The sequence below is a fragment of the Sinocyclocheilus rhinocerous genome, unplaced genomic scaffold (assembly GCF_001515625.1).
Source record: "Sinocyclocheilus rhinocerous isolate Xijiao unplaced genomic scaffold, SAMN03320098_v1.1 scaffold2994, whole genome shotgun sequence".
NCBI lineage: Eukaryota > Metazoa > Chordata > Actinopteri > Cypriniformes > Cyprinidae > Sinocyclocheilus > Sinocyclocheilus rhinocerous.
In genome coordinates this window covers 333,163-343,683 of record NW_015630025.1, presented here as the reverse complement: position 1 = coordinate 343,683, position 10,521 = coordinate 333,163, and the positions used below count along the sequence as shown (strand labels likewise).

Genomic DNA, 10,521 nt, shown 5'->3' with positions numbered 1-10,521 from the left:
GATGCGATTAATCGCGATTAATCGTTTGACAGCACTAATATATATCTATATATATGTATAAATTTTACATATCGTGTCCTTAATACCCCACATATTGTGTGTAAAAATGAAATAGTAAATTAAAGGTATTCTAAGTACAAGTCTATAGTAAATTGTGAACAATCCTGTTAATATACAGCATGTTTATAATAATAACTCACTCCACCGATGGGACAGGAGCTGTTAAGGTAGTCACACTTCTCGCCTGTGTTCACACAGACGGGGCCGAGAATGTTGGGAGATGAATCTCCAAGATTACTGGAGGAAAAGCCGGCTACAAAAGGACCCTGTCTTCTGTGGAACACAAAAGAAGATATTTTGAAGAATGTTGGTAACCAAATGGTTTTGTGTCCCATTGACTTACATAGCATGAATACAAAATACTACGAAAGTCAGTGGGTAGTTCCACAATTAGTTCTGGTACTATGAAAAGGTTCCCGCGGTGCGAAAGGCCCTAATGGGACCCAAAATGGTTTGGTTACTAACACTCTTCAGAATATCTTGTTTTGTGTTCTACAGAAGATAGAAACATGAGGCCTTTTTATTTTGGGGTGGACTATCCCTTTAATAATAAAAGCTGATTTCTGACACTGGTGGGATTTAGGTTACTTTAAACTGCAGCTGGATCAATATGAGCACATCAGCAAACAAACAAACCTGTTTCTCTCCTCCTCAGGGTTGTTCATGTATGAATGTGGGCTTCTGTTCAAGTTGCTGTCGACTAGTTGTCCTTTATTTATAAAAATTCGTCCAGGTCTCAAATTCCTGTGAGCTAGATCAATGCTCTGATGCAGGGGATGGAAAATATTATCAATGACATGCTGAAGGCATTAACATGAACTAATTCAAAGGGTACACATTTATATGTTAACCTATCAGAAATGCATTTCAAATGAGAGCAGGCCAGTAAAGCATACCTTGACTATTCCACTGACGATGGCTTGTATAGACGGCTTAATGTAGCCTTTACTGGTGATCATAAAGAGGGTGTACTGGAAATAGCCACCCACGCCTGCATGTGTGTGTGTGCCACTCATGACCACATTGTCCTGTCTGTACAGGTCTCCGTATTTCGCCTTAAGCTCTTGCAGAACCTAAAATGGTTTGGGACGATGATATTTAAATTCACCCTCATAATGCAATTCTAATGAGATTTGGGCAATATTGCGATTAAACTTTACCTCATGTAAACACGATCAAACTTATGTGATCAAAGCTCATAATCATAGGAATCATAATAGTAAAATTTGTGGCACATGCTGATTTAAAAATCACAATAAAACGGCATGTAAACACAGTCACTAACAAGTAAAAATATGGCAGAAATGATCATAAGGAGAAAATCTAGTTTGAAACATGAGTCAGATTATTAGATATGCAAGATCTTTGTATTAATTTTAGTTTCTCCAATTTTTAAAATTCGACATTTTATACAGTTCTGTACTAGACATTTGATGTAATCGTTTAAAAAAAAATGTCAGTTGGTGTAACATAATGAAATAAAATAATAATAATAACAATACAAAATCCTGACAGCTTTATTAAAATATTTAATTAAAAAAAAATCTAAAATATTTTTCAAAGTGGAAAGTATGAGCAAAAACATTTTGAAAAGCTTTTGTAGAATATAGAAAAGTGTTATAGAATTGTCAACTCATAAATAATACAAAAAATAGTACCAAACTACTTAAACACTTAATAAAGAGCTTTTTAATAACAATCTAGTACTATATATTCAGAATTTCTAGTACTATATATTCAAATAATAATAATAATAATTATTATTATTATCATTATTATTAAACGTGTTCTTTGTATTTGTGAAATTTACTAGCAATTTTCCTTCACCGGGTCACTGACAGAGTGTGTGTGTGTGTGTGTGTGTGTGTGTGTGTGTGTGTGTGTGTGTGTGCGTGTGTGTGTGTATGTATGTGTGTGTGTGTATATATCATTCCGTTTGGGGTCATTTATAATATGTGACCCTGGACCACAAAACCAGTCTTAAAGGTGCTGTATGTAGGATTGACCCCGAGTGGTTGAACTAGGTATTGCAGTCCAAATTCAAAATATTGGAGAGGGTTTTTTTTACCCGGCCCCTCCTCCTCAGACTTGACGCACACACAGGTTGCCAGATGGATGACACCAACAGGAACCAGCGCACTTGACGATGAATGGAATGAAATACGCTGTGTTTTCCGCCAACTGGCAACCCGGAGTCCTGAAATACAATTGGGTAAACTGGCAGTGGGCGGGTTTCACAAACCAAAACAGAGACCGACATTCCGGCCCGGAACGTACATTTTCAAAGGAGAATAACTGACTGTAGCATTGTTTTTCAGATAAACAAGTATGTTAACTTAGCATGTTTCTTAAATATCTGCAAACATTTTATGGTATTTTTATGCTTTAGTATAGTCAAAAACATACATACAGCACCTTTAAGTCGCTGGGATATATTTGTAGCAATAGCCAAAAATACTTTGTATGGGTCAATATTGATTTTTCTTTTATGCCAAAAAACATTAGGATATTAAGTAAAGATCATGTTCCATGAAGATATTTTGTAAATTCCCTACTGTAAATATATTAAAACTTAATTTTTGATTAGTAATATGTATTGCTAAGAACGTCATTTAGACAACTTTAAAGGCGATTTTCTCAATATTTAGATTTTTTAGCTCCCTCAGATTCCAGATTTTCAAATAGTATCTCGACCAAATATTGTCCTGTCATAGCAGTGGTCCAGGGTCACATATATATATATATATATATATATATATAATATACTGTATATATATAATGACCATTGTCAATGGCACACATGCTAATTATAAGAGAAGTGCTTTATGTAAACTTTTCTCATGACTACAGAAGAAGAAACCCGGAATAATGTGTGTGTGCTATACCTCTAGCCTCAGTCTCTGAGAGACCATGCCAATGTCTGCAGTGATGAACACCACTCTTTTACTGCCATCGTCCATGATGAAGGCTCGGCTGAACAGACGTGTATGGATCCCTCTCACCGTCTGCTCAGTATTAGCGTAACCCATCTTCTCCACAAACAAAAAAACTAAATCACCATTCACAAGAATCTTAACTTAGTCTTTGACATTGATATCTGTCCTTTATCATCACATCTGATCAGTGCACAGTCATAAACATTATCAGTCGCTAACAACCGATGAATATCAACTTCCAGCTATAAGGTCTCCAATAATCAATAATCAAACAGAACAGCTGGAAATAGTCAGAGTAAAATCAAATGATCAAAATCGAATAAATCAACTGAACAGAAAGAGATTGAGAGAAATGAAACTGACCATGGGCAGATCGGCCACAGGCCCGGTACAGTCAGCTCGACCCACACCAATCAGATAAGGGTTCTCTGGAGGATCCACTGATGGGCTCGGCTCCTCTGGAGTCACTTCCTCTGGTGCACAAATAATTCAAACCAGACACCATATGATTCTTCAATAAGCTTATGAATGGAAAAAATTACATTGAGATTCAAAAGTCGGAGTTTCAAAGTAAATCCTACATCAAATATTTTCTGCACTCCCCCCTAATTAAAAAAACAAAAAATATTTCTAAATATGAAATATATGAATATAAAATCATATCTTTTTCCTAGGTCTTACAATGTGTAACTACAAAAAAATATTGCTTAAGACAAATGCATTTTAGTTTTTACAAGCTGTAATTTTCTTGTAATTAAACCATGTGAACAGTTCAGAATTACGTTTTTCTGAATCCAGTTTGAGGGCCAGGACTATTATTAACCCCACTGAGACCGCTGTCATCAAAAGGAAGAGAACTATGAGGGAGATCTCCAGACCATTGAGCCGACAGCACTCAGTCTTACGCGCCATCACCCTTCACTGAGACACACACACACACACACACACACACACACAGAGCACATGCTTGTCATACAAAATATAAACACATGTAACACACTAAACAACTGTGTCTGAAGTTTGAAGCATGAATTCATATTTCTATGTTGCTAAACGTAATAACACTACACTTCAAATGTTTGGGGTTGATATATTTTTATTCTAATATTTTATCATTGAAAATACGTTTTTTCTATTTGAATATCTTTTTAAATGCAATTCACTCCTGTGATGGAACAGCTGAATTTTCAGCAGCCATTATTCCAGTCTTCAGGGTTCCGAAATCATTCAAATATGCTGATTTGCTGCTAAAGTAGCATTTCTTCTTGTTATCAATATCAAAAACAGTTGTGCTGCTTCATATTTTTAGGGAAACATTCATACTTGTTTTCAGGATTTTTTTTTTTTAATACAAAGCTCAAAAGATAAGCATTTATTTGAAATAACAAAAAAAGTAATAAAGTCATTACAGCCAATTTTGATCAATTTCACACACCATTGCTAAATTAAAATATTAATTTGGACTTGTATGATTTTGACTTATGATGCTCATAAGTTTACATACCCCTTGCACAGTATGCAACAACACACCGTATTAACATTCAAGAGTATGTAAACTTTTGAACTGGTTTGTGTAAATTCAGTTGTTGTTGTTGTTGTTGTTTTTGGACTTTATGTAAACATCTTTATGTGAAACTGCTTATTCACTACAGCACTAAATAAAAAATAACATGCAATTTTTATGATCCCTCTTATTCTGTTTAAATTATCTTATTCTGCAAAGGAAACATAATATCAAACAGGTGAAAAAGTACTTACATGTTTTACTCCGCTCTCAAGTTTACTGAAAGGTGTAGATTTTGAAAAGCAAATCAAGTGTGGAACAAGTGCTCACTTATAGTGTATACAGCACAAGGACAAAGGTAATATTCTCTGCACTGTTTATAGCCATATTTCATGTTGACAGTGTGAAACCAAACTCTCAGATTAGATTAGATTAGTTGCATAACATTTGAGATACCGCAGACCATATCAAGACATAAATTTTAACCACAGAGAGAATTTTCAGTTAATAATAAATGTAACAAAATAAATGCAAACGTTAAAAGAGTAAATTTATTTTAAAAAATTAAAATTAAAAAAATTGATACATGCATGCAGTACAAAAAGATGCTGAATGCTTAGATTTCTTCCAAGCTATGAAATACTTAAATCGAGAAGGTTCAAAGTGGGATGCAGCAAATAAAACAAATAAAATTTATTATTGCTGTGGGTAAAATGGTGTAGTTATGACTAAATATCTATAATAGTCCTTTCTTGTCCTGTGTTAAGCTATGCTTTCCATCATGTGTATACTCCCTAAAAATTTAACTAATTTCATTACGTAGTTATTTTGTGTTTTTATTTTATTTTTTTACTTTCTTATCTGGCATTGGGGTTGCTTGTTTTTAATATGAAAAAAGAAAAAAGTTATATTTTTGGCAAATGTAAAAGCCCTTTGTGACATCGTGAGGGTATGTAACATGTAAGTTAAAGAACCATACCACAATGTCTTGTTTAAGAAAACTTTATTTATTGTTTTTTGTTCACTTGTTGCAGTCACATGGAAGGTGCACATTCCAGTGTGACTGGTGGGGTGAAAAACAGCCGCCTCTCAGCTAGAGCAACTCCAATCACAGAAATCAAACCCTGATAATGAGGCGAGAGTCTCAATATCAGAGGCAACCACAGGAACAGTCAAATATTTGTTGCGATACGCCATATGGAGAAAGATGAAGACAGAGCTGAAGGAAATGTAAAAAAAAAAAAAAAACTCTAAATACTGAAGTTACTGGAATACTGACGTTGAGATGAGTACAGATGAGTAAATGCATCTTCACATTTAATCTAAAACTACAGTAACATCATGATCACACAGGGCACACAACATCTCTGCACTTAATAAATAGGGGGAAAAAAGTAACTGGCATTACTTATTTGAAAGTTGAAAAAGTGAAAAAGCATAATAGGACCCCTTTAAAATAAACCAATTGATTATACAGTATTTGTCTACCAAAATAATTTAAAAAGCCTTTACATTTTTAAAACTTATTTTTATATCATGACAAATATTGATAATTCAGACTGTCTATATGGACACTGTCGTTAAAAAAAAAAGAATCAAATAATGAAGCAAAGCTGTTTTGTGCTGATATTTTGTAATTTATTTCTTTGTCAATGGACGAACACCTCCTACTATTACATCACAATATAGCAGCTTGTCGTATTGGATGGTCAACAGGGCAGATCATCTGTTCTGGCTCATGGAAAGGATGGATTGGTTCACATCATTTTGTCAGTCAAACCCAGAACTGAACACCCCAGAGACCCGGATTTCAGTCAGAGCCATAAAGCACCAGCTGTCAGAAAGACAAACAACGTGCCAAAAAAGATTCCAAAGACAAAAACGAAATATAACAGAACAAAGACATAAATAAATACATTCCGAAAACAACATCGGAGAAATGAATTAGCTTTGCTGACACTGTCATGGAAATACACTGTCAAAACGAACAGTATTGTTACATTCGAGCGACGAGGTGAGTTCTGTTTCAAGCATACGTGGTTCAAAACACTGAAATTGTCTTTGAATAAACATAAAAACATTACTACAGTTGACTGTCAGACCACTGTTCGCAATGAACTATTAAGGCACTGAGGAACATTAGATTATCCAAACGATAAACATCTTCTGTAGCTCTCGATGTAAAGAATTAGTTCAAAAAATAACAAATATATTCATATAAACCTTCTCCGACAGCACGTGTTGTTTAGCAGACGACTAGAAAAATGTAAGGCTGTAAATGCAAAAATGCACTATTTACAGTTTGTCAAATTGCTTACTTGAGTTAACAAAAAATAGCTTGAAAAGATGGCTTTGTGCCTGTAAACGGGGCACTGAGGATACAAATAAATAACTTGGCATTTAGTTTGCTGGCTCGTCTTTTGTGATTTTTTTTGGTGAAATTCAGGATGATGCTACGGGCCAACGCAAGCCCAATAACACAATTTGGAGAGAAGAAAATCACTGACAATGGTTTCTCCTAAAGCCATTATTGTTTTCAGCCCTATATGTGCTAAGTTTTACATCCAAAACCAATCCTGTGAGGACATCACAGAGGAATGAGATGCTTTGGATGACTGGTTGTGTTCATTAAAGGGATCAGCTACAACTTCCGGCACTTTGGGCACATATTTTGGAGACCAACTTCCAAATGTAGCATTTGCACATTAGTCAATCTGAGTCTATCCGCGTGTACTTCACGTGGCCCCAATGCAGCGATCGCCATGAGAAGGGCTTCTGGTAGCTGCGGGGGACGACGGCGAGAACGTTGCTTTCCAGGTACCGGAAAAATCGGTACCACCATACGTGGGTGAAAAAGTTGGTCTGGGATGTCTCTTTGAGAGCCTAGAAAAGATACAGATGTAGAAGGTTCAAATAAACCATAAATAGGTTGACACAGAAATCTGAATGGAAATTTGAGCAAAACAGACAGACGTACTTGTTGGTTGGCCATTGTGTGATACCACCAGAAGAGACGTGTGGTGATGAAGTAGGCCACGGCGACATCAATCGTGTAGTGGTCATGAGCTAGAAGGATGCAAAACACTCCTATTGCACACAAAGCCCAGCAGCCCCAGTGGTACCACCAGAACCTTCTAGGAGAATCTGTGAGGAGCAAGAAAATCAGGGGTCTTATAATGTAGAACATAAGCTACCTAATAGATAACCAATGAAATAAGGCAAGGGTCGGCAACCTTTTGGGCAAATGTTCTGGTTAACCACTGAAATCAGCACCTCGGATGCACAGCGGTCATGCGAATGGTTTGCCGGAGACACGCGCATCTGTAGATTAGCGCAGGTTAATTCTCCTCCTATGAGGAACGATTAAGTTCAAATGTATGTTGGAATGCAGTTTTCCCTATTGCTCACATGCCAGTGATTTTCCCTCTGCGTGCCAATGTTGGCATGTGTGTCACAGGCTGCCGACCCCTGAAATAAGACAAAAATCTACTGACAGCAAGCAAAACTTACATAAAGTCGTCTCAAAAGGTATTTTGAGGACCATTAAGATTTTTTGCACTGAACATTTCAGCACATTTTTGCCCAAACTATCAATGCTGTAATGTCTTAAAATAGTAAACGATTACAAGTTTAGATACAGAAAAGAAATGGAAGCGATACATACAGTAACTTGTACACAATTAATCATTTTTAGCACAGGAACTAAACTTTGCAAATGAGCCAAGACTATCAAAATACAAATCTTTTGGAATGTTTACAGTGTCTCAAAAAACAAAACAAAAAAAAAATGTAATGCTCAATAAAATATATGTAACCTCTTTCCCATATATCACACATTTTTGGGACTGAATATTGTTAATAAACATGAATATGAACTTCTTGTGATCCACTGACCCCTACTGAACCACTGTAGCATGAAAAATGGATGAAAAAGTGAAACTTCATGCAAGTACAATGAATATATATTGTCTGAAAACATTCTAGAGTAATATGTATGTTGTTTTGTTAGAAAAGGAATATGTAGGTTTCATAAATGTATTTTTGATACATATTTTGAATATCATGATATATACAGTATAAGTTCAAAGATATTCAAATCCATTGATTTCAATGGAATGAATACACATAAACAAATAATTCTCAAATTATGTGTTCTTATAAATTTTGCATTATATATTCAAATAAAATTTCCTTTTTTTAAGTTATATTTATGGGCTTTTATGCCTTTAATTGACAGTACAGTAGAGAGTAGACAGGAAAGCATTGGATGGAGAGAGGGGAGCAGGATTGGCAAAGGACCTCAAGACGGGAATCGAACTCAGGTCGCCCCGATCACAGTTGTGCTATATATCAGCGCCATAAACTGTAAAAAAAAGATGGACAACGCGTCTCCACTTCCTTCCACTATAGAAAAGTGAAGCCAAAGCATCTCAGTATGGCCGCTGCCATCTTGAGTAAATGATGTTATTTGGAGCCAGAGTCTGCGCAGTAGTGTCGTGAGGTGGAGCCGCGGTATCAAACTCCCGCAGACCCAATCAACCATAATGACACGCCCCCGTTTTTATAGCATCAAATTACTAGCTAAAATCAAACTTATCACAAAAACGCACAATTGAACATATATCAGCATGATAACAACTACCTTAAATGACAAAAACCATCTTTCGGAAAATTGTATTGGAAGTGTAATTTATTTTTTTATTTTGACTCAAGTCCCATTCGTTTACATCGAGAGGGTGGGGTTTATGACCTGTACTGCAGCCAGCCACCAGGGGGCGATCAAAGAGCCCGCAGCTTCACTTTTCAGGACGTGTGAGGCACACCCGATCGGCGCACTAACCACGAGGCTATTGGTGTAGACTTAATTTTTTTTCTTTAGAGTGGGTCAGAGTGGGTTTCCTGTAGTTCATGTAAAATTAAAAAATTTTAATTTGTTTGATAATAAAAAGGTGAAAATTTAGTAACAACAGGGTAATAACACAGTAACAATAAAAACGTCGCTATATTTGCATAATCACTCATCTGTGAGGAAATATTGATCATATAAAATATAGTTTTGGTTGACAAATGTTACGTTTTTACTTTTTTTAAGCTTTCGATCCACCTGATCTAAACAGACCCAGGAATGCAAAAATCACAATCATCTAAAGCAATAAAATTCTTACACTTTTAAGTGCATCTCCATATCCAAATACTTTTTGGTACCACTGCATAATCAAAACTTGTGCTTCAACTGTCCGCTAGGGGACGGTGTTGTCTCAAATCAGTGCGAGTTACTCACACTCCTTCGTGAAGAGATAAGTGAGGGTGAGCATGACTGTGTGGCCGCTGTACAAGTAGTCTCCACACATGTTATGAGAGCCTGTGATGGTCAGACCTCCTCCTGCAATCATTTTCATCACCCGCCGCATCTGAGATTCCCAGTCACCATACAGCTGCCAGAAACAACAAACAAGCATTAGCATCATGACATTCTCCTATAATTCCTTAAAACCTGTTTTCATACACTGCTTGTCCCATTTTGTTTCTACAAACTCAGCATGTGTTCATGTCGAGAGCATACATCAACAAATAAGCCCTTTGAGACTCAACATAAAAGCAAAAAATGGCTCCCAGAAAACAAAGTTCTTGGTTGTTTTTGTCTGGGCTTTCTTTCAGCAACTGCATTTAACAGGAAAGCAGATTCTAACAAGAGTGAGAGTTGCTGGGCTTGATAATATGTGTTTCCTGCAGGTCCCGTGGTGTGGATTTCCTGCCTTGTGTAGCTAGTGTGTGTGTTCACAGCATCTCATCGACCATATTGAGTCTCTCTCTCTCTCTCTCTCTCACACACACACACACACACACACACACACACACACACACACACACACAGTTGTGAAAGGATCACCAGTGGACTGTCAGCATGGTAACACTAGAGGAGTTACTCTCTAAACAATCATTTCATTTCACAATAATATTGCTCATTTTTCCGGTACGTGCAGATTTTGTCTTAAGATTCATGCAGTCCGGAAAGAGGGC

At 36.3% G+C, this 10,521-nt stretch overlaps 2 protein-coding genes across 4 annotated transcripts in view; both read right to left on the bottom strand.

Moving 5' to 3' along the window:
• asah2 (N-acylsphingosine amidohydrolase 2) overlaps positions 1 to 3,908 on the bottom strand; it is an 11,947-nt gene extending 8,039 nt beyond the window's left edge. Inside the window, exons 1-6 of the mRNA XM_016551968.1 lie at positions 3,779 to 3,908; positions 3,360 to 3,469; positions 2,946 to 3,089; positions 957 to 1,133; positions 697 to 824; positions 201 to 333 (exon numbers count right to left, since the gene is read on the bottom strand). Coding sequence (XP_016407454.1) covers positions 201 to 333; positions 697 to 824; positions 957 to 1,133; positions 2,946 to 3,089; positions 3,360 to 3,469; positions 3,779 to 3,908 — 822 coding nt within the window. The remainder of the gene's footprint in view (positions 1 to 200; positions 334 to 696; positions 825 to 956; positions 1,134 to 2,945; positions 3,090 to 3,359; positions 3,470 to 3,778) is intronic.
• A 2,217-nt stretch (positions 3,909 to 6,125) lies between these two features.
• LOC107739757 (phosphatidylcholine:ceramide cholinephosphotransferase 1-like) overlaps positions 6,126 to 10,521 on the bottom strand; it is a 38,288-nt gene continuing 33,892 nt past the window's right edge. For 2 of the 3 annotated variants that reach the window (XM_016551962.1, XM_016551960.1), the window contains exons 4-6: positions 9,782 to 9,935; positions 7,478 to 7,644; positions 6,126 to 7,383 (exon numbers count right to left, since the gene is read on the bottom strand). In XM_016551962.1, coding sequence (XP_016407448.1) covers positions 7,210 to 7,383; positions 7,478 to 7,644; positions 9,782 to 9,935 — 495 coding nt within the window. In that variant the 3' untranslated portion in view covers positions 6,126 to 7,209. The remainder of the gene's footprint in view (positions 7,384 to 7,477; positions 7,645 to 9,781; positions 9,936 to 10,521) is intronic. The other variant, XM_016551961.1, reaches the window with a different exon arrangement.